This window comes from Gracilinanus agilis, chromosome 1, assembly GCF_016433145.1.
Source record: "Gracilinanus agilis isolate LMUSP501 chromosome 1, AgileGrace, whole genome shotgun sequence".
In the NCBI taxonomy this organism is placed as follows: Eukaryota; Metazoa; Chordata; class Mammalia; order Didelphimorphia; family Didelphidae; genus Gracilinanus; species Gracilinanus agilis.
The window spans coordinates 229,976,996-230,002,463 of NC_058130.1; the positions used below are offsets into that span (position 1 = coordinate 229,976,996).

At 37.1% G+C, this 25,468-nt stretch overlaps 1 protein-coding gene across 2 annotated transcripts in view; it reads right to left on the reverse strand.

The window, feature by feature from the left end:
* PALM2AKAP2 (PALM2 and AKAP2 fusion) overlaps window positions 1-25,468 on the reverse strand; it is a 532,981-nt gene that overhangs the window by 390,749 nt on the left and 116,764 nt on the right. For both annotated transcript variants that reach the window (XM_044660528.1, XM_044660543.1), the window contains exon 3: window positions 3,700-3,830. In XM_044660528.1, the coding sequence (XP_044516463.1) occupies window positions 3,700-3,830 (131 nt within the window). The remainder of the gene's footprint in view (window positions 1-3,699; window positions 3,831-25,468) is intronic.

Consider the following 25,468-nt stretch of genomic DNA (forward strand, 5'->3'; position numbering starts at 1 on the left):
TAAATTTTTTATTAAAAATTTTTTTTTATTTTAAAAATGCTTTTCCATTATTTTTTCTTTAACTTTCCATGCTTGTTTGTCATTCTAAATTTCCTCACTTTGGGGGATTTCCAGGAACTTGCTAAGCTACTATGTTGTATGTGGCAGAGGCTTATTTTGAAAAAATATGTAAATAGGGAGAGTCAGTCATCTAAGAAGTCTTTATTAAGTTCTTGCTATGCACCAAGTGATGATGATATTAAGAAATGAAAAAACAGTCTGCCCTGAGGAAGTTCACATTTTAAAGTGGAAGACAACATTTAAGTAGGGGCTGGATCTGTGATTTCATCAATACAGGGAACTCTCAGAAGAGAATATCTTCTCTGTCAACTTAGGCACATTTTCTTAACCTCTGTCTACCTCAGTTTCCTCATCTTTAGGATGAGGGGTAATCAAATCGGATAATAATTGTAAAGCATTTAGTACAGTGCCTGGCACATAGTAAGTACTATATGAATGTTAGTAATGACAAATTGTGGTGTATGATGGTAATGGAATATTACCATGCCATAAGAAATGAACAAGGTGATCACAAAAAATCCTGGAAAGACTTATATGAAGTGATGCAAAGTGAAATAAGCAGAACCAGGAGAACACTGTACACAATAACCACAATAATGTATGATGATCAACTGTGAATGACTTAGCTATTATTATCAATGCAAAGATCTAGGACAACTCCAAGGGATTCATAATAAAAAAGGCTATCCACTGCCATGGAAGGAACTAACGACTGGAATGAAAATTCAAGTAAGCCATTCTTCATTTTATTTTCCCTATGAATTTTTTCCCTCTACTTTAAACTATATCTGCCTTCTTTCACAACAAGATCAACATAGAAATGTGTATTGTATGATAATACATGTACAACTTATATTACCTACCAACTTCAGAAGGGGTAGGAGGGAGGAAGAGAACATGGATTTCAAAATTACAAAAAATTGATTATTGAAAATTATATCAATGTAAAAATTGTTAAAATTTAAAAAATATTAGTCGTGATGATGTAATCAGATGAAATAATGTATGTAAAGCACTTTGCAAACCTTTAAAGTGCTGTCTGAATGCTACCTATTATAATTGCAGTCTTAGAAAGTTGCCTGAGAGCACTGAGAAATTAAATTACTTGTCTACAGATTCGTAGCCCAGTATATGTTAGAGGTGGGATTTGAATTCAGGTCTTCTTTGCTGACTTTTTATTCTTCATACCATGCAGATTCTTATTTTTCCTAAATAGGTCAAGAATTTCTTTAGTATAGTAATTTTGTATAATGATTTTCAGTGTATGTGTGTGTGCATAAATTTTTTCTTTTTAAAGATATTCCATTTTAGAAGTGCAGGCAACATTTTTTTTTTAGTGTAGGGCAGGAAAGCATGCTTACATTCAGACCAGTATGGCACTATAATTGCATGGGCAATTGAATATGCTTTTATAGCAAAGCATTTTGCCAAGGAGTACTGGAAGCCTCATGTCTACTCTACAAAAAGCACAACACAATTTGAAATACAGAGAAATCCATTTAGGCCATTGTATTCTTTTGGGTTGCTTATCATTAGTGGGAGGAATCCAATCTACATTTCTGGAGTTGGTAAAGAAAAGGAAAAGGGTGGCCAAAGTCAGAACTCCAGCTGTCACCAGAATGGCAAGGATAAAGTGTATGAGGCCACTTTAACTGAGACCTGAAAGCAAATTTCCTTTTAGGCCATTTTATAGAGTTGACTTTTCCCCCTCTCTTGTAAATGTTTCCAGTAATCCTTGGCTTGTACCACTCTCTCTAAGATTTTGGCAGACTGTTAGAAAGTAGTGAGCCGAGCTGCCACTCAGAAAAAAAACACACAGAGTTCAACAAACTAGATATTTTAAGGTTCAATCTCCCTTCCTCTTAATCAGCTGATCTATTTTTCTTGGTTTCCAAGGGAATGTTTTTTTTCTTCTAGAACCCTAAATAAATGCAGCTAGAGCTGGACCTGGAGTCAGAAAGACTCATCTCCCTGAGTTCAAATCTGGCCTCAGACCCTTACTAGTTATGTGACTCTGAGCAAGTCACTTATCTCTGCCTCAGTTTCCTTATCTGTAAATTGAGCTGAAGAAGGAAATGGCAAACCACTCCAGTATCTTTGTCAAGAAAACCCCAAAAAGGGTCATGAAAAGCCTGACAAGGCTGAGATTGATACACAAAAACTTCTGAATCTTTATCTCCGCTCTCAACTTTGCCCCCTACTTCCTGACTTGTGCTTTCAGCAGACACCTAGAATTCCACTTAGCAGTCCAAGATGATCAAAGCTCAACCCCTCATCTTCCACTCACTCCAAACTAGTCCCACTCCCTAACTTTTCTATCTTTCAAGTTACATCACTATCTTTTCCATTTCTGAGGCGCCAATTCTTGACTATAAGTTCTCTGCTCTTCCATACTTGCTGTTTCCCCCCTAAACATTCAGTCGACAAGACCTGATTCTGCTTCAGTGATGTCTCTTGGATTCATCTCTTCTTTTTGAATTCCCACTTTATCCATGAGATTCCAGATCCCTCATCTCTTCTTGCCTGGACTAATGAAATACCCTACTAATGGGTCTTCACGCCCTCCTATACTTTATCTAATCCTTCTTTCACTCTGCTTGCTTAGCCATTTTCCTACTTTTCTGCTTTGATCATACCACCCCCTCCCCACTTACAGACCTTTAGGGGCTCTCCCCCCCAAAAAAGTTCTGATTCTGACCTATAAGGACATCCACAATCTGGATTAATTCTAACTGTCCAGCTTTCTCGACAGCCAAAATAGACTCTTTTTTTCCACTCCCAGTTTTGTCTTGCCTCAGATAGAATACCAGCGCCTTGAGTGCAGTAAATATTTAATTTTTGTCCTTGTTTGCTTAGAGACTGGTATGACATATAATTCAGTTCAGTATTTTTTTTCCCTCATGTCTGACTCTTTATCACCCTATCTGGGTTTTTCTCGGCAAGGATGCTGGAGTACTTTGCTTTTTCCTATTCCAGCTTATTTTACAGATGAAGAAACTGAGGCAACAGGGTTGAGTGACTTGCTCAGGTTCACAGAGCTAATAAGTGTCTGAGGCCAGAATTGAACAAAGGTCTTCCGGATTCTTCTACCCACTGCACTAACTGCCTAATATTGAAATAGTGATCAAAATAATTTTAAAAAATAACAAATAACAAAATTTACAGAACTTCTGACCTACAGGTAGGCTCAATGACAACAACTAAGCACTTTGGAAGAAGGGTGGAGTCAGATTAAAATTTTATAAAGAATGGATGGACAAAGGAACTCCAAAAGCATGGCAGCCTCAATACATCCTGAATGCATCACTGTATAATATAATGAAGATTCAGTGTCCTTAAGAAAATGTTAAATGCTATTCAATATACTTTGTTTAATAAACACAGAGAATTATTCGATATGTTAAATATAGTTTTTCTATTCAAAACAGCTTAAATTAAAAAAAAAAAGCTTTTTGCCCTTGAAAGGCATACACTTCAGTTTCATGGAAAAAAATACATTCCTTAACAATTTCACATAAAATAGTCCTATGAAAATGGAAGCCAGAATTGGATATAGGAATAAAGGAAGGGGGAATGGGAAAAATCACAGCGATTTCTTCTTTGGTTCAACAGTGTCCAGTTTGTGCATGAAACACCCACCTGTGAATATTATCTTCCAGTTTTTTAACTTTGAACTCATCTTCTTCAGACTGTCGTTTTCTGGCTTCTTCCTCTTCGGCAGTCCCAGCTGGCATTCCTTGCAGAAGCCATTTTTCTCGGAGGGCTTTGGACTGTGGGAATGAGGGAGAGAAAGATGTTGAGATGAATTTCTCAAGCTCACCATTTTCTTTTTATCACTTAGACAGGGGGAATCACATTTTCCGAGACCTCTTTGGAGGGGTGAAATTTATAGCAGCTGTGTGGCCCAAACCTCCAGGCAAAAGGAAGGGGGGAAATCTTTACTAGGACCTTGGAGACAGCGGTGCCCAGGGCTGGAAATTCACAGATGTTCATGTTGTGCTAATCCCCAAAGCTTTTGCTCTGGCGACAGGGTTATTCAGTCTTGTGGTTATATTGGATCTCCAGTCTGGGGCATCAGTGAAAGTCTTTTCTAGTCCTTGCTTCCTATAGAAATGGAAGCCTCGCTCTTCAGACTTGTTGTATTTGTTTGGATTCTGTGTATCTCTGTTTTTCTAGACTCGCTTCCTAGACTATTTACGGTGGTAAATAGCAGGGCTGGGATCCAAAATGGGATCCACTCTTTTTACTCGAGTTCAAATCTGGCCTCAGACATTTACCAGCTGTGTGACATTGGGCAAGTCATTTAACCTTGTCTGCCTCAGTTTTCTGATCTGTGAAATGAGCTGGAGAAGGAAATGACAACCAGCAACTATCACAGTCACAGGTTCAAAACCTTATTTTGGATCATTTTCCTTGAGCGTGCAAGATGGAAAGAAAAGGAGAGAATTCATCTTTATAGAACATACTTGCACTGTATGGTCTTTGCATAGTGACATACACATTTGAGTTAAGTGCCTCAAATCTTCATTCAATTTAGATCAAAGTACTATAGACATGGTACTACCCATTGGGAATGCAGACTGGTGGGCATAAGTACAGTTTGAAATGCATGTGTGCAGAGTCTTTTATCACTCTGTCTTCTTGTGGCAATGAATTCATTTTGAAGGGGCACCAATAAAATTTTCAGTGCAGGGAGACAGGAAATGATGGTCTAATAAAAAGAAATGTGGGTCTGTCTCTAGGAAGGCTGTTGGGAAGGTGTTTTGACATCACAAGTAAAAAAAATTGTTTTCTTCTTTTGGGGGACTGTCAAGGGAAATTAACAATTCAGACACATTTAACTTCAAAGGCTTCCTTAACCCACTGCAGGTTTATTTTTTAAATTTTAGCTGGAGAACGACTTAGGCATCTGGAATATAACTCCACACATACATACTGAACAGGGCAACCACAGAATAGCAAAAAGGGATTTTTTAATAGCAAAAAGGGGAACAATTTTTAAAATTCAGTTTGCGTGGCAATTGTGTGTGTATATGTACAGCTGCCTCCGTTATGCAGGTTTCAATGGATTTAAATAGTGATGAAAATGGTGAAACAAAGGGTCATATTAAACTCATCTTTCAATCTGTACAGATTTGAAAACCTTATAAAACAAGTCTTTTCCAAAGAGCTCTCTAGATAAAAAGTAAGATTGAAGCTAGGAAAGATTAGAGCTTCATATGAAGTGATCTGTGTTTGTATAGTCCTGCTAGGTCCTTTCAAGGGAAAGTTAAGTCCATAAATCTGCCTGAAAAAAACTCAGAAAAAGGAGAAAATTATTGCAGATATGGGCCATGGAATACCTGCTTAGTTACTATAACCGTGTGTGTGTGTGTGTGTGTGTGTGTGTGTGTGTGTGTGTGTGTGTGTGTAAAAGAAAGGGGACAGGAAGGGGGAGAAGAGGGGAGGGAAAAAAAGAGGGAGAGGTAAGGGAGCGAAAGGGAAGGAGAGGGGGAGGGTGAGAGACAGAGGAGAGAGAGGGAGTGAGAGAAAGAGGGGGAAAGAGAAAGGAGAGAGGGGAATAAGAGAAAAAAGAGGGATAGAGAAAGATAAAAAGAGGGAGGCAAGAGAGGGAGAGAGAGAGGGATAGACAGAGGAAGAGAGGGAGAAGGAGAGAAGGAAAGAGGGAGAAAAAGAGAGAGAAAGGGAGAGGGAGGAAGGGAGAGTAAAGAAAGGAGAGAGAGGGAGGGAGGTGGGTGAAGGAGGGAGCGATTCAGATAAAATGGAGGGGGGGGTGAATAAGGATGCTATGGAATGTATTCATCAGCCAGANGATAAAATGGAGGGGGGGGGGTGAATAAGGATGCTATGGAATGTATTCATCAGCCAGAAGGACTTTGGTTGCTTTTCTCCTCAGTTAAGTTTGAACAACACTATCCAGTTTGGTGAGCTATGGAACTACACTTTAATGAGTATTATTCTTAGGGTGCTTATACATCCAGGACTGGGAGCAGCAGGTCTGCTTCTGTATGAAGACTTTCATCCATCAGAGCTCTTAAGCCCAGGGAACCAGAACCAGGTAAGCAGTTTATATAATAACGGCAACACTGTAAAGACAAACAACTTTGAAAGCTGTAAGAATTGATCACCACAATGACCACATCCATGATTTCAGGGGACCAATGATAAAGCATTCTGTCCACCTTCTGATATAGAGATGATGGCTTCAGAGTGCAGAACAAGACATATTTCTTTGAACAAGACCACCAAAGAATGTTTTTCTTTTGCTCATCTATGCATGGAATTTATTTTTTTTTTCTTTTTCCAATGTGGTGAGCTTAGTAGGAAGAAAAAATAAAATTCTAATCATTAAAAGCATAAAACGTTATTAAAGAAAAACCTCAAACCACCTTAGATCCTGAGCTGATAGAGAACTAACACTTCAGTGCCCCAACAGACTAGGGGGCCTATTTGATGAGGAGGTGACTGCTTGCTAAACCTAGAGTTCTTTAGGGGACCCTTGTCTTCTGTTAATATATGGAGAAAAACTACGTGACTATACCAAGAGTGAGTTTAACTTGAACTGAAGAACCTGGAAACGTTATTTACTGCCCAGGTAGTACTCCATGCCACCTATCCTCCTTATCCTACACCCTGAGTTCCTCTGTGTTTAGGTATAAGTCCTGAATGCTGGTGCCATCCTCTAGCATCAATGCCTACTCTGATGGGCAGTTCTGAGCTCCTCTTCCTTATGCTTGTGATGCTGACTTCCCAGATGCTGAGACAAAAATTATTTCCCCTTCCTACCTCCTCCTGTACCTTCCTCCTTGCACCTATGTTCCACTAATCTCCCATTCTATTGTGTCTTTGTAACCTCTGCTTTATTCCTAATTAACTCTTATTTTACTATTTTACTTCTCTTTACCTCAGGCTTCCCCCCACCCCACTCCCAGTTTTGAGAGTCAATGGTAACCTGGCTTCCCTTGGTCATCATCAACCAACCAGTTAATCTACCAATCCACAAATATTTCTTAAGTACCTACTATGTATTTAGGTGCTAGGGATGCAAAAGCCATAAATTAAATAGTCCCTGCCCTCAATAAGCTTACACTCTGTAAGAAGAGATTACAAAGTATAAACAAGATGAATATACATATGAATTTATATGAATATCTTAATATCTCTTTATATAGCAGTAGGTATGTTTATAGACATAAATATATACTATGTGAATACTGATATATCTATATTTGATATCTATATTATATAGATATTATATATATGCCCCTTTTTGCCTTTCCATAAGCTTCCCATGTCTTTTTATATTTCATATTTGGAATATGCTTCCTCTTCATTTTGATCTCTTAAAATTCCTATCTTCTTCTTTGGCTCAGCTCAAGTAGGATCTCTTCTATAAAACCTTAGCTGATTCTCTCCTAATTTTAAGTGCTCAATCTTTCCTCAAATTATATACCAATTATCCGTATGGATGTTATGTCTTCTCCCCAACTTTTTTGCCTTTGTATCCTCATTGCCTAGCAAAGTGTTATGTGCCAAATTGGTACTTCATAATGTTAAATGAATTGAATTGAATTGATATGTCATCAGAATAGGAGCTTTTATTCCAGTGAAATTCCAGAATGTCATTCTAGTTGGCTTCTCTATGATATATGGTGCCATTGCTTAACTTTGTTTTGGAAATCATTCCACTAGGTGGTAGAAAATGGTTTTTAAGAACTGACAGTATTATCCCTTAGGGAGATGAGTTTTTGCTACATGGGAAAACACTCATATAAATCATCTGTCTTTCAATTTCTTTGCTAAACACTTCTTTATTCTTCAAGGATTGGGCTCCACTATAAACCTTTTCATGAATCATTAAGGAGAGACCCTGTTATTTAGGTTTTTTTATAGACCAAAACTAGAAAGAGGAAAGATTTCAAAATTTATGAGTTAAAAACAATACCATATGTACATTTGCAGTTAAGAGTAACCCTGCATACATATTTTTCTACTTGAGAGTTTCTTTTCCTTCAGGTCTAGTTTCTGTAGCTCTGACTTAATATGCAAATCTTGTCACAAAAATTAAAGAAATGATCCATATCATTTTCCTAAAATTCTAAGTTCTCGTGCTGTAATTTATGAGGGAAAGTTTCATTGAAAACAGTTTTAAGGCTTAGGCTGTTAATTGAGAACTATCTAAGAAACATTGGGCACTCAGCCAACAATTATACCAAACTATATGATGGAGAACCTGGTGGTTCCACAAAGCATCTTTAGATTCCTGAAAAGAAAAATTTCATTTAAATAACTAATTTCGAGTATTTTTCCATGGTTACATGATTCATGTTCTTTCACTCCCCTTCTCCCACCCCCCTCCCGGGGCCAATGAACAATTCCACTGGGTTTTACATATGTCATTGATCAAGACCTATTTCCATATTATTAATATCTGCATTAGGGTGATCACTTAGAGTCCCTAATCATATCCCAATCAACCCATGTGATCAAGCAGTTGTTTTTCTTCTGTGTTTTCTACTCCCACAGTTCTTTCTCTGGATGTGGTTAGCATTCTTTCTCATAAGTCCCTCAGAATTGTCCTGGATCATTGCATTGCTGCTAGTAGAGATGTCTATTATATTCCTTTGTGCCACAGTGTATCCATCTCTGTGTATAATGTTCTCCTGGTTCTGCTCCTTTTACTCTGCATCAATTCCTGAGTTCACATGGAATTCCTCCAGTTCATTACTCCTTTCAGCACAAAAGTATTTCATCACAACCTATTGTCATCTTAGATTGTAAACTCATGGCAGGCATGGAAATGTTGGATTCATTTGAATTAAAGCTTTGTGTGCCACGCTACAAAAATTAAAACTAAATAAAAAAGGCACCTGGGTGGGGGAGGGTAAGGAATTGATTTTATCATGTGGCCCAAAATAACAATATTAAATGTATTTAAGGCAGGAGTTCTTAATCTTTTTTGTGACACAGAATACGTTGGAAGTCTGGCGAAGCCTATCAACTCCTCAAAATGTTTTTAAATACATCAAATAAAATACATGATACTTCTCTAGCTGAAAGCTAGAGCAAGCCACATAACCAGGATTGGATAGCCCTTGCTGCGTTTCCATCTTAGAACTGATAATAGGACAAAAGGCAAGAGTTTACAAAAATTACATAGATTTAAGAAGGAAAGCAAGTATACTGAATTATTTATTAAAATAAAAAATTTGAAAGGTCACAGACCCCAGGTTAAGAACTCTGGATTTAATGGCACATATGATCATGATGAACCAAACAGACTATCATAAATATAACTACAATCTAGGTAACATATCTTCTGTGGAGGAAAAAGAGAAATTATATGAATAATTTGCTAATGTCCCATAGAATAATTCAACTTGTACACAAACACTCAATGACTTCAATGTGAAGGTGAGAAAACAATGAAAACTAGATTGTAAGATGTGATTTAGGGGGCAAAAAAAATTGTTAAAGATGCTGGCCAACTCCCTTGCCTGGGTCATCTATATCTATATCTATAAATGTTTCCCTTGGCTGGACTATAATCTCCTTGAGGGCAAGGCAAGTTTTTACTTTTGTTTTTCTATTAATTTTGTTTTTATATATACACAGCTAGGGAAGTCCTATATATGTATTTTATATTTATATTTTAACTATATGATAGGCGTAGTATACTATGCCTATCATATAGTTTCTGACACAAATTAAGTACTTGAGAAATACCTGTCAATTAATTGGTTTAACCTATGTGGAAGCTTCAAAAAGAGAATGGGAATGTACTGGATATTATAACTATTAAAGAATATGACAAAAAATGAAAATGATTTTATTTTAACAGATAAAAATCAAAGAATTGCTGACGTAGTAGTCATTTCAGAATCCAACAAAAATTTCAACCATAAATTAAGGATGTTAAGTGAATATTAAAAAAAACTAGGGATGATAGATTTTTGGCGATTATTGATTTGAAATCTTAAGCAGTGTCTTTATTTTTCAAAACATCAAAAAACTTTAAAGAAGCTAATTATTTTCTAGGGTATAAAGAGTCAATAAATAAATATAGAGAGCAGTATTAAATATTTTACAATCTATAACAATAGAATATATATTTAACAAAGAAAAAAGAACAAAGAGCATAGGCTAAAATAAAGGCTAAATAATATTGCCCTAAAATAAGGATATCAAAGAAGAATCTCTGAAATAATCATTATATGAAGGAAAGTCATTAACAATAAAGTGACATACTAAAATTTGTGGAATGGAGTTAAAGCAATCTTAAGGGAGCTCTTTATACCCTCGAACAATGGTCTTGGGGGGGGCAACTACATAACTCAGTGGATAGAATACTAGGCCTAGAGAGTCAGGAAGACTCGATTTCATGAGTTCAAATCTAGATTCAGATATTTATTAGCTGTGTGACCCTGGACAAGTCACTTAACTCTTTTTGCCTCAAATGTAAAATGACCTGGAGAAAGAAATGGCAAACCAATCCAATATCTTAGTCAAGAAAACCACAAATGGGATCATGAAGAACCAGACATAACTGAAATGAATAAACATCAGTCAGCAAAAGAGAGAAAAGGGAGACCAAACGATGTGGGCATGTAATTAAAATGCTGGGAAATCAACAAAATAAAATCAGTTTCTACTTGGGGAAGAGAGGAATGCTTCCTAGAGGAAGTGACATTTGAGCTAATCTTTGAAATAATCTAGCAATGAAAAAAAGTACAAATACTTTGAAAAGTTTGTAAAGTAGATAAAATTTTTCCTAGGACAGAGGATTGTATCTAAGTATGAAAGAAGACTAAGGGGAAAAAATAAACCAAGGTGGGGCTAGATTGAAGATGCCAGGAAAAGAGAGTACTACTCTAGAAAGTAAAGTTGCTTAGGTGCCAGGAAAAAGAGTAAATCCAAGGGTTTAGCAATGCAAAAGGTAGGGCAGATCTTTCAGAGCGAAGGGAATATAAAAACACTGGTATGGAGAAAGAGGTATGCTAAAAGGAGGATGAAGGTAAAGGTAGGAGTTAATGTTGGATAATCCCAATTTTCTTGGTGGAGAAGGAGGAAAAGTGTTTGTCTTAAGAGTGAGTATACTGGTGGTTCAAGAAGAGAGAAGCTATTCTGGAACAGGGGGTGATAAGGGGTTTGCTCAGCTCTCAATGAAAGGCACATAAAAAATTGTGAGGCCATTGAGGACCTAGTTGAAGACCATATAATTCTGTATTAGGCTAGTTTTCTTTTGTTAGCAATGTTCCATGTCCCAGGAGCAGAATTTTACACAAACATACACATATACATACATACATACATATGTATGTATGTATGGAGAGAGAGAGAAAGAGAGAAGAAGAGAGAGGGGAGAGAAGAGGGAGACAGAGAAAGTGGGGAGTAAGAGAGAAGAGAGAGAAACAGGGAAGGAGAGGAGTGAGGGGAGAGAGGAGGAGAGGAGGGAAAGAGACAGAGAAAGGGGAGAGAGAGGAGAGAAAGGAGAGAAAGAGGGGAGAGAGAGGGGGGAGAGGGAGGAGAGGGAGAGAGAGAGAGATTAATAAATATGAATGGCTGCATGTGATACAAGTAATGAGACACAGAGTGTTGGCTGGACTGGGATTTTAGTGTGGTCATAGGCGACTAATGGATGAGATGAAGGGAGAGGAGTGAAGCGATTCACTACTGTTTTTTTCATATATAAAATTGAGATAACATTTGCCCTGGCTATTTCCCAGAGTTATTGCCAAGATCAACAAATCATATATTTGGAGACATTCTCAATAAAGTACCAAACGCCATCCAAAGACATTATCTTTGCTTATTCCAATGGTTTAAGTCAGAGGTAACAGGATGAGCCCACTACTCTAAGCCCTTTTTCGAGCATATTTACACTTCAGTCAGCTTTGAATGCCCTTAAGTGATTTTCCCCACTTCACAGATATTTGACTGAAGGAATTGTAATATCAGTGCCTGAGCTTTCATGCTACAAAAGTCACTCTGAGTCCACCTTAGATTGTAGTATGATGTATGTTGAAATTTCCATATTATTCTAATAGAAGCAGCACTATAATGGTAGCTTCAAGCCAGGTCTGTTACCACAAATAAAACTGATTAGTTATTTTTAAAACACTGTATTGATCCTTGGCATTTAAATTTTACTTGGATTAAAGAGAAAAGTCTAAAAGAAAAAAAGACTGTACTTTGGGGTTCTAAACCTCAGACCCTCCCTCTCCCTCTCTCTGTCCCTCTCTCCCTCCTTCTCTCCCTTTCCCTTTCCCTCCCTCCCTCTTTCCCTCCCTCCCCCCACCCTTTCTACTGTAACAGACTCAAGTACAGACAAGTCATTGCAATGGCACTGTCACTAAAATAAACAGCATTTTAGGAACTGGGGATGTTTAATTTGGAGAAGGGAAGGCGAAGGGTGCACATGATGACTGTCTATAAGCAACTGGAATGTCAAAGAATTAATCCTGGCCACAGACGTGGGACTTGGAGGCAATGGGTAGAAATTACAAAAAGCCAAATTTAGCCTTGATGCAAGGAAAAATTCTTTAACAATTAGAAGTACCCCCAAAGTAGAATGAACTGGGCAAAGAGGGAGTAGGTTCTGTCTCATTGGGCTCTCCACTCCTGACTGGGTCCCTACCCAGGTCCACAATTTTAGGAAGAATTCTAGCCATCCTTGACACTTCGTTCATACTAGAGTCCTTTCTGTTTCTCTGTCTCTCTTTCTGTGCCTCTGTCTCTCTCTTTGAATCTAGCCTCCACCTCAGCCCCTTCTTCCTGCTTTTTATCACCCTTTCCTGGGTTCTCTACCCACCCCTCCCCCAGTCCCATTGGAATGTAAGTTTTTTGAGGATAAGGACTGTTTTGCTTTTTTGAATTTGTATCCTCAGCCCTTAGGGCAGTGTTTGACAAATGTTGCTGTTCATTTCGTTTGGTTGCATCTGACTCTTTGTGGCCCCCTCTAGGGTTTTCCTGGCAAAGATATTGGAATGGTTTGCTATTTCCTTCTCAAGCTCACTTGACAGATGAAGAAACTGAGGCAAACAGGGTTGAGTGACTTGCCCAGGGTCCCACAAGTAGTAAGTGTCAGAAGCCAGATTTGAATTTAGGAAGAGGAGTCTTTCTGACTCTAGGCTCAACACTCTATCTACTGTGCTACCAAAATGCTTTATCTATATAGATAGATTTCCCTTTTAGTATCTATCAATGTAGGAAGAATTCTTTTGGGGGTTATGCTTTGGAGTAGATGTCAACTGAAGGTTATTTAAAACTCTGAAATTCTGTCATCACTTTTCCTCTGGTACTTGAAATATCATCATTTTTAACCTGAGATCCACAGACACCAAAGAACTATGAAGGGTTGATTTTACTTGTGGTAAAAGACCTGGCTTAGGGCTACCATTATAGTGCTGCTTCTATTAGAATAATATGCAAATTTCAACATAACTAATACCACAATCTAAGGCTGACCTAAAGTAGCTTTTCTAGGATGAAAGTTCTGGCAGTGAGACTATATTCTTTCAGTCAAATATCTATGAAATGTAGAAGATCACTTAGAACATTTAAAGCTGATTGGATGGAAATTATATTTTTTATTTTCAACATAACTGATTTTCTTTGTAATCCTATTTATCTTATTTTGTGCATTTAAAACAACATTCTGAGAAGGAGTCTATAGGCTTCAACAGACTGCCAAAGGGATCTGTGACACATAAAAGGTTAAAATCCCTTGATTTAAAGCCTAGCCTCCATTTTTGATCATATATTATCCTGGCAGGCTGTTGAGAGGGATGGATAAGCTACAATTCTACTCATATATTCAAGTCAAACCAAATCAACAAATATATATTGAATCTCTACCATGTGTAAGGTTCATGAATAATAATGACAGCAAACTCAATTCTGTAGGACACTTAAAAGCAGGTAGTCACAGCTTCTGATTTTTTAATGTGTAAAATGCACCATAAACGTGGTCTTATCCACCCTGCCAAGAGTGTCCTAAAGGAGTATTTTGTGTTTGAGCTTATAGTCTAAAGAGCCAGGAATATAGCAGAAGTGATTCTCTGAGTCCCATCAGAGGCACTCCATCTCCATTTATACACTGACAACTTAAATCCTCATTTAAAAATTTGGGGGGGGGTGACATGGTGGATAGAGCACTGGGCCTGGAGTTGGGACAACCTGGGTTCAAATCTGATTTCAGACACTTCCTAGCTATGTGACCCTGGGTAAGTCATTTAACCCTGATTGCCTAGCCTTGTCAGTCTTCTATCTTTGAATTGATAATAAGATGGAAGGAAGGAAAGAAGGAAGGAAGAAAGGAAGGAAGGAAGGAAGAAAGGGAGGGAGGGAGGAAGTAAAGGAGGGAGGGAAGGAGAAAGAAAAGGAGGGAGGGAGGAAGACTTCTGAAAGACACAAAAAACAGGCCATATCATCAATACTCTATAATAGAGTAAGGGTATTATCAGCTATTGAAGGTTTCTATAGTCTCAAATAAGAAAACAATCCTGAAAAAAACAATAACAGTCAAGACAGCTATGTCCAAACAAGATTCTAAAATATCAAGACTTGAAAATATTTGGGAGGTGGGAGATCCCTTCTCCTCAATCATAATTCTGCTTTAAATACTAGGTATGGAAAAGGATTCCTTTGTGAACCTTGTTTGTGCTCCCTACCATGAGGCATGAAGAGGTTAGTTATTTACCTATTGGCCATTCTCCTGGGTGTGGTACAAAGACACATCCCTCATGTCCATTTCATTCTCACAGCTGCCCCACCTCTACAACCACTGCCTTGTCCTGTAAAGATGACTCTACCCTGAGGACCACAGGCTGTTTGGGGAGTCTCTTCCTGGGGTAGCCGTATTCTAAAGAACCCTGCTATTTATTTCACCTTCAGCTCATTCTCTGGTGGATTTTATTGCCATTTCAACTACACTTCATTTCCATGGGGTGCCCTCCCTTCCTAGCTCCCCCCTGTATGTTTTGAATTCTTCAACAAGAAGAGTGCTCTCTCTCCCTCTCCCCCATTCTCTCATTCTCTCTGTCTCTCTCTCTCTCTCTGTCTCTCTCTCTCTCCCTCTCCCTCTCTCCCTTTCTCTCTTTTCTCTTTCTCATGAATGCTTTATCTGTCTATCCCAGTGTAATGGAAATTCAGCAAATACTCAGAATGCCTCTCATAGCAGCAAGGTGGCACAGTGGCCAGAGTCTCCCCAGGCCGAGTGTCAGGAATACTTGAGTTCAGATTCTCCTTCAGACATTTACTAGTTGTATGACCTTGCCCAATTTACTTCACCTCAGTTTCCTCATCCATAAAATAGAGTTCAGAATAGCATCTATCTCTCAGGGTTTTGTGAAAATCAAATGAAATAATAATTGTAAAGAGCTTAGCACTGCGCTTGACAGGTAATTAAGGCTATATAAATGTTAGCTATTAGCTACTGATGGCATGAAGCATCCTGCTTAGCCTGGGGGACCCCCAAAATGTCCCCTGAATATATGCCTTCTCTGCTTCTTTGCCTTCATTTCTTCCTGTCACTGTTGTTGCTATTGTTTGTCCTTCATTTTGGAAGAGGACTGATGATACCACACAGTGATGTCTTAACTGATGCAAGAATTAGATTTAAGTGAGGCAGAATTGCACAAAGTCATCAGTCTCATTCTCTCTTCCACAATCACTGGAGTCCAGTGGTAAGGCATAAGTCAGGATGACTGATGATGGGCCAGATTGCAATGGACAATCTTGGCATCTTCCATGTATGAACAAATTCTAGGCTTTCCAGACCACCTGCTTCAGCCACCTACATGGCTTTGGGAACAAATAGTTCTCTTCCACCCATTGCACCAGGGGAAGTTTTCACCTGTCCTGGAAGACACCCCACGAATTCACTGACAGGTCTGTGGTCTGTCAGTTGTTTGCAATCTGGTTTAGCCCAATTGTAGAGATGGTTTTCCAGGGGTGGCCTCTGAGCATGCCACAGCTTCCTGGAGCCACAGATGAGAGCTGAGTGACCCCAAAGACGGATAAGCAGCCCTAGAAAGGGGTCAGCAAGCCTTCAAAATAGAAGTGTCAGTCCTTGAACATCTACACTTTTCTCCCTTCTCATCTCATTTCCCTTTCTTCTTATTTCATTTTCTCCTTTCTTTCTGTCATATCTACTTTTGTGTGCTTTTTTCATTCTTTCTTTGCTAGACTCCCTGGGAAATGGCTCATGCTGCTGACTTACTCAACTTTCTTTTTTCTCTTCAGTTCTGTGAGGAGATTGAGAGGATTCCAAAGGCTTAGTGTGTTAACTCTGTCTCTGACCTACTCAGGGATCTAGGGCAAATGTCTTTTCGTTTTCTCTTTCTCTAAAATGAGGGTAATCATCACCTGTCCTTTCCTTGCTTCCCAAGTGAGTTGTGAGGATCAGTGAAATAGAGTAGAAAAAGGCTCAATTTGAGTTCATTGTAATGAATCTGACCTGTAGTAGACATAAATGAGAAGCATGATGACCCAATGGAGAGAAGGCTGTCTGGAGACAGGACGATGTTGGGTTTCATTCTGGCCTCTGACACATTTTAGCTATGTGATCCCATTGGTCAAGTGGCCTCACCTCTTTAGTGACCCCTGGCTATTCTCTAAGACTATCAGTTGCAGGTGATTCATAGATCAAACTCGATCTGCAAAAAGATTTATAAGTGAGAATATTCTATATAAATTATTGAATTTAATTCCCTGTTTTTTCAGTGGAAGAAAAATGTGTGGTAGGGGCACATCAAAAAAGAGATACTTGATTACATCTGCTTTCATGGCACACAATGTTCAATAATCTTTTTTTAAACTTCTTATCTTCTATCTTAGAAGTGATAGTAAATATGGATTTCAAGGCATGAGAGTGGAAAGGGGTAGGCAATGGGGGTTAAGTAACTTGTCCAGGGTCACACAGCTAGGAAGTGTCTGAGGACAGAATGGAATTCAGATTTCCTGACTCCTAGCCTGGTGCTCTACCCACTATACCACCTTGCTGCCCCTTCTTCATAGCTGCTGGAAAGCTTTTTTAAAAATTACTTTTTGGAATCCTGAAAAGTACATTATTTCAATATATTTCATCACATTTTTAGGATTTATATTTTAGTATTTTTTGAATCTACATTGAAAAACTATTTTTTACTGGTTTGAATCATAAACAATATGTCTAGATGATGAATTAATTGGTTCTATTACCTTCTTGAAACTAATTTATATAAACTTTGGATTAATTTATCTGGGTACTGACTATATTGCCCCCACTCCCCCTATTCCTTTAGAATGGTAACTTCCTAAGAGCAAGGATTATTCCATATTTTGCCTTGGCATCCTAGAACAGAGTAGGTACTTAATAAGATTGTGTTTATTAAATTGTTGACAACCCTGAGCCTTAAGAGTTTTCTTCCATATCCAGCTTGGGTTAGAGATAGGGAATGATCTGCTTTCATTGGTGTGATTTCACTGGTATAAGGGCCTTCTAAATGAGGAAACTCATTTACCAATGAAGGTTAATCTTAACTGCAACATATTGAGAATTGCCTAGAGCACTGGCGTTAAATAACTTGACCAGGATCACACAGCATGTACCAGAAGCAAGACTTGAACCCAGGTCTTCCTGGATTCAATGCCTATTCTTTAACCATCACATCATGCCACCTTATGTATATGCTAACATACCCAAGAGATAACAATCATGGACCTCTTCCATGTAATGAAGAAAAAGGGAACGAATTCTTTAGATAACTCAATGAGTTTATCTTGAGCTGTAGTTATACATATTTCCTTTTCAAAAATATGATTATTAATAAAAGAAAAAAAACCCTAACCACTGGAAAGATGTGAATCTTGCTCAACATTAAGTACTTTGAATAATCTGTTTTAAAATTATTTTTTCAGTGAAAATCAATTTTTTCTCTTCCATCCCTCCGGCACCATTGAATTCAAAAGAGAGAGAGAGCCCTCATAACACATATACATAATCAAGCAACAATAATTTCCTCATTGTCCCAAAACATCTATCTTGAGTTTACTAGTTCTCTTTCAGGATGGGGAAACATACTTAACCATGAGATTAATCATGGTTTTCCCTTTCATTGGTAAGAAATCTTATTTGCTTTCAAACTTCTGTTGTCACTGTATAATTCACACTGGCTCTTCTGACTTTTGCATTTTTTTAATTTAAAAATTTTTTCCCAGATTACATATTGATACAATTTTTAATATTTGTTTGATGACATTTTGCAATCTATGTTTTCTTCCTCCATTTGACCTCTCACCCTCTCTAAGAAGACAGATAATATGATACAGGTTGTGCATCTATATCTCCCTGTCTATCATGTTGTGAAATAAGAAACATATTGCTTACACTAGAGAAAAATTCCTGGAGGAAATAAATGGTATATTTCAATCCGATTTCATTCTCTGTCTGTTCCTTTTATGGCAGTGGATATCCTTTTTTTTTTTTTTTTTTTTTGATATGAGACCCTTAGAGTTGTCCTGGATCCTTGCCTTCTTGATAATAGTTAAGTCATTCGCAGTTGATCATCAAACGTTGTTGTTACTGTGTACCACATTCTCCTGCTTCTGCTCACTTCACTTTGTATCACTCCATATAAGTCTTTCCAGGTTTTTTTAAAATGTGATTATCTCCTTATTGCACAACAGTATTCCATTACAATCACATTCAACAACTCATTCAGCCATTCCCCAATTGATGGAAATCCCTTTAGTTCCCAGTTCTTTGCCACCAGAGAGGGCAACTATAAACATTTTAGAATATATAGTTTATTTTCCTTTTTCCTTGATCACCTTAGGAAATAAAACTATCACTAAGTCAAAAAGGATACATAGTTTTATAACTCTTTAAGCATAATTCTAGATTGCTCTCCAAAATGATTGGATTAGTTCACAGTTCCACCAACAATGTATTCGTGGTTCCCATTTTTCCATATCCCCTCTGATATTTGTCATTCTGCTCTTTTATCATTTTAGCCAATCTGATAGATGTGAGATGGTATCTTAGAGTTATTGGGGGTTTTTTTTTGGCAATTCACTAAAAGTGAAAGTCATATGAAGAGCCAAAGAAAGTCAGAACACTGACCATGGGACAAATTACTTCTTCCAAAAGGACAAGTTACTTCATCCAAAGTATACTACAGCAATCTAATAGAAATACTGCTTCACAAACTAAATTGCCAGAACCTATTTGTGAAAGTACTTCTGCTTCATTTTTAGGCCCTCCCTTTTTTTGGTGGTTCAGATAAGGATTTTATCCTAAAGGTGGCAGCTATAGTAATATACACAAAGTTCAAAAATACAATTCTCATATACAAGAATACCCCCTTTTATTGCACTTCATGGATATTGCAATTGAAGATTTGTGGCAACCCTGTGTTGAGCAAGTTTTTATCCAGTTCCCTAAAAGGGCCCATGACACACAAAAAAATATTAAGAACCCTACCCTAGTTTTTTTTTTCAGTCATGTCCAATTCTTTGTGACTCCATTTGAGCTCAGCTCAAGTCCTCCATCCTACCAGAAATCTTTCCTGATGCACCTAAATGTTCATGGTTCAGCCATTTCAGTCATGTCTGAGTCTTCATGATCCCATGTAGGGTTTTCTTGGCAGAGATCCTGGAATGGTTTGCCATTTCCTTCTCCAACTCATTTTACAGATGGGAAAACTGAGGCAGAGAGTATTAAGAAACTTGCCCAGGGTCATAAGGCTAGTTAAGTGTCTGAGGCTAGATCTGAACTCATGGAAATGAGTTTTCATGACTCTAAGACCAATGCTCGAACTACTTTGTCACCTAGCTACCCTCCCTAAATGCTCACATTCAACTAGGAAGTACTGGAGGTAGCAGAAGATTCTGACTGTAAAGTTCATGAGTTTGCTGGAGGACAGAGTACCACTGCCAGATTGATCAATCAATCAATAATTATTTACCTACTATGTGCCAGGCACTGTGAAAGATTCTGTGTATAAAAGGTGAAAACCAAGCAGTCTCTGACCTCGAGGAACTTTTATTATACATGTAGGAATATATTATTTATAAATACACACAATATTTTTACAAGGTAATTTTGAGGTGCAGTCAATATAGCACTGGGACTGGAGTCAAGAAGACTCTTCTTCTTGAGTTCAAATCTGGCCTCAGACACTTCTTAGCTGTGTGACCTTGAGCAGGTAACTTAATCCTGTTTGGCTCGGTTTTCCCATCTGTCAAGTGAGCTGGAAAAGGAAAAGGCAAACCACTCCAATATCTCTGTCAAGAAAACCCCAAATGGGGTCATGAAGAGTTGGACATGACTGAAATGGTTAAACAAGAATGAATATTTGGGGGCATCATGAAAGATTTCTGGTAGGGTGAGGACTTGAGCTGAGCTTAGAGGAACCAGAGATTCCAAGGGGTGGAGGTGAGGGGGGATGCCTTCCAGGAAGAAGGGACAACTGGTACCAAGGACCTGAGATAGGTGATGGAGTGTAATAGACAGGATATATACAAGCACATCAGTCTGGCTCGAACAACAAGAACATGAAGAGGACTACCATGCCTGGAAAGTCCATCTAGAACCAGGGCATTGTAATGGGCCTGAAATTCATTACTCTGTGGTGACACCATTGGTTCCGTGATCAGAAGATGAATTCAGATTCCACCTCTGATATGTACTATTTCTATTACCTGGGCCTCTTTACCAGTTGAATGTGGGGGTGAGACGCTATTTTCCCCAAGGTTCTTTCCAGGTCCTTTCTTGTAACAGGCTAACAAACTGACATTCAACAGGTCCGATTTTGTAGGTGTTTCCAAGAGGCCATTTGGCTGAAAAATTCATGTTCCTGCAGCCAATCTGGAGAGGACCCTCTCTGAATTAAGCCAGGCTGGTCCTCCAATGACAGTATTTCCTCCTAAAGCCTTTTCACCTTGTTGAGAATTGCCTTTGAGAATTCAAGGTCACTCCAATTCTTCAGCGAGGCATCATAGTAAGAATTTAGTGGAACAAGCTAAGAAAATTTTTTTGCTGTTGTTTTTAAGAAAACGAGAGGTCCTTTGGAAAAATTACTTTAAAATAATTTATAATAGCTTACAAATTGTCTTTCCTTTGTAGAAATTTGAAAATAATTTATAACTTATAATTCATAGAATTTACAATATGTATTTTATGTATGACAATTATGTATAATGTTATTTCTATTTATATATTTCTATATATAATCATACATTATAGAATTATAAATATATTATATGCAAATAAATATATTATGTAATATAATATATTTGTAATATATTATAATTTATTTGTATATATTTATTATATAAAATTATATATAGATAATATAATATATAAAATAAATAATATGATATTTATATGTAAATAAATATAATATAACATTTCTCATTACAAAATTACTTTTTATTTTATTTTTATTTCAGACCTGTGATTTCATTAATGAATGGAATTTCTGGGACTGGAAACTCATATTAGCAACTTGCTTGTAACTTAGAGTATTAGAGAGAACTTCCTGGGGACCAGACATGTTAAGTGGTTTGTCATGTTCACACATGAGCTAGTATATTATGGACAAAATTTGAACTGAGACCCTCCTGAGTTCAAATCTGCCCCTCTAGGCACTGTACAAAATTTTTTCTTAATTAAACTTTCAACTTGAAAGCAATATGTAAGGTCTTAAAAGAGTTCACTCATTTGCCCTGAAATCTTATCTTGCTAATAGTATTTGCTTAAGAAACACTTAAAAAAATAAACTGTAGTCCCTAAGGGCAGCAAAGTGGCTCAGTAGACACAGAACCTGGCCTAGAGTCAGGAGGTCCTGGGTTCAAATTTGATCCTAGATACTTCCCTAGCTGTGTGAACCTGGGAAAATCACTTAACCTCAGGTGTCTAACCCTTAGTGCTCTTCTTCCTTGGAACCCATATTTAGTATTGATTCTAAGACAGAAAGAAGGTAAGGGCTTAAAAAATAAATAAATAAAACAACTTTATAGCTGAATTATCACAAATTTCTAATTAAGCTTAGCTAAAATTGAGAGGTCATTTGTGAAAAAGTGGTTATCATTGTAGCACATGTACATTTTCCTAGCATCTTTATTTTGAACTATTATTAGGAAAGCAAATATTGATGACATTCTAGAAAAAGGGAAATTAGGAATGAATTTAGTTAGGTTCCTTTAGTTTTTACATTGCTGAGGCTACAGGAGCTAAAAATATTAATATTTCATATCTGAGGCTTTCATTCTTAATGATTGCTCTCAATTCGGTGCTAATGGAATTTATGATGGGCCCAATACAAAGTGAAACTAGTCTAATCTGCAGGTCCATGTACTATCCCACCAATATTTGGTAAATTAAGTGAATTGAAATAGGGCAAAACTATCAAGATACCAAAAATTATTTGCCACTTATTTTCATAGCTGAAGAGTTGTTTAATTTAAATTATTCATGATAACCTCCCAATGAAAACTAATAAGGGGCCTACAAAATATTTAGAAAAGAGAATGATGTTCCCATAATATTATAACCTAAACTTCAGGGCTCTGCTATTTACATTTAAAAAAAACCTATGCATTTATTTATTTTGGTGGCTTTGAAGGCTTTTAACACTTACTGAAATAAAAAGTAGAATTTTTATACTTAAGTTATGGTACGTAGCAGTTTAGCTCCCTATGATTCAGTGTGCCACAAGGGGAAGAGTACTGGAATTGGAGTCAAAAGGTCTGATTTCAAATTCCAGCCCTTCCATTTACCAGTTATATGACTGTTAAGCAAGTGACTTCTAAGGCTCAGATTCCTCACCTTTAAAATGGGTATAAAATATCTGTTGTTATTGTTCAGACATTTCAATCAAGCTCAACGCTTTACCCCATTTGGGGTTTTCATGGCAAAGATCCTGGAATGATTTGCGATTTTTTTCTCCAGCTCATTTTATAGATGAGGAAGCTCTGATTAAGGTAAACAAGGTAGGTGACTTGCCCAGAGACACAGAGGTAGTTAAGTGTCTGAATCCAGATTTGAACTCAAGATGAGTCTTTCTGACCAGTTCTAGCACTCTACCCACCAAGCCACTTCGCTCCCCCATGGCCTTTGTACTACCTGTCTTTAAGCAGTGTGTAAATCTAAAGTGCTGAGAAGTTATGAACTGTTACCAGACAGCTCTTTTGTACAAAAGAATAGTCTGATTGTCTAAACAGAGGGCCTGAATTTGAGGACATTGGGTCATAGGCAGCCTGCAAAACTCCTCCTAAATCAGATTAAAACGCACTGGGGAAATGGTGAATAAACAAAAATACAATATACATGTATAATATGCAAAATACAATAAATGAAAATATACATATATAATATTCAATAAATAAAAATACAACACATATATAATATACAATAAATAAATTAAAATATAACATACATGTATAACATAAAATGCAACAGTAAAAATAAGAGCATACAGATACAATACACAAAATAAAATAATAGACCAATCAAAACACAACATATATAATATACAATAAATAAATCAAACCATAACACACATACAAAATATGATAAATAAAAACACAACACACATATACAATATACAAAATATGATAGATAAATCAAAACACAGCATACATATATAAAACACAATAAACAAATGAAAACATATACACATAAAATACAACAAATGAAAAATATAACACACATGGACAATATTCAAAATGCAATAAATAAAAATATAACATATATACAATAACAAAATGTAATTAGAATATAACAATATCCAAAATACAATGAATAAAAATACAACATATATAATAAATAAATCAAGACACAACATACTTATACAATATACAAAATACAATAAATAAATCAAAATACAATATCCATATGCAATATACAATAAATGAATAAAAATACAATATACATGGACAATACATAAAATGCAATAAATAAAAATATAACAATGTCCAAAATAAAATAAATAAAAATACAACATATATAATAAATAAATAAAAATACCACACACACAACAAATAAATAAATAAATGAATGAATGAACGAATGAATGAATGAACAAACAAATAAATAAATAAATGGAATACAGTATAATGTAGATCAGGTTAATTTGTGTGTTTTTTAAAATCAATATACAGCTGCAGAGATATGTTTCTTTTTGTGCTTGACATCATTGATCTCTGAAAACTGTAAAAATTCTAATATCGTCCTTATAAAACCAGTCACCATAGACTTAGGAAAAGGGATGACAGTGTTGATGAGCAAAAACATTTTCCTGACAAAAAGGTTAGAATGACAAATTTCACATGTAGTGATGGAATTGTATATCAGTTTTTCAATTTTCTTTTACTTTTTAAATCTAGGGAAGAAATATGTTAACTATAGCAAATAGTATTAGTCTTTTGTAAGGGGCCAGTTTCCCCCAGAAGGTATTGGACCAATGTCTAGATAAATAAGTAGTCTCTGTCTAGAGTACATCTCCCAAAGGGTTTGAGACAAAGACTGCGTGGACCCTGGAATGACTTTCCCAGGGAGCTAGGTATGAAGCTCCACCTTTGGTTCTATGGAGGGAGCTCTGAAGGGCTGCTACGCAGAGGAAGAGCTACAATGGGGAGCATCTCCCACCATGTCCAAGCCTTTGGAGCTGGGCTGTAAGGCTCCCCCCACCAATGACCCACAGTCACACTCAGGTTAGGGGTGGACTGAATAGACTCTGAGTGGATGGCACTGGCCAGCAGAGAAGAAAAGAGAGCAGCTTAGGATATAGTTAATGGGGTCCTCTATGCTCCAGGACTTGGATAAAGGACCTGGGATGTAAGAGTAAGGGGCAGAGGAGAATGCTGGGTCATCTCTCCTAAATTCTGTTAGAAGTCAGGGAAAAGCAGGCCCTCTAAAGGGGATACTCTAATACACTTTTTTTAAAATTGCATAATAGGCTATCCTTCCCAGTAAAAGCAATCTCTGTAGGCTGCATAATGTCTTAGAAAAATACATTTTAACAGTGGATAGAGTGCTGGGCCTGGTGTCAAGAAGACTTGAGTTCAAATATGACCTTACTAGCTGGGTGACCCTTTAAACGTCGCTTGCCTCAGTTTCCTCATCTATTAAATAAACTAGAGAAGGAAATGGCAAATCACTCCAATATTTTTGCCAAGAAAACCCCAAATGAGGTCACAAAGAGTTAGACACAACTGAAACAACTGAATAAGAAAGAAAACTGTATTTTTCTTTATTTTGTTAAATATATCTAAATTACAATTTAATCTAGTTCAGACTCACTAGGGAGTGTTGTGTGTTTGATGCCTCTGCTCTATAGCACCTTTTTGGGAATTAAATAGTGAGATTAGCTATTATAATCCCTCATTCCTACAGGGTTTAGAGATGGATTAAACAAATGAA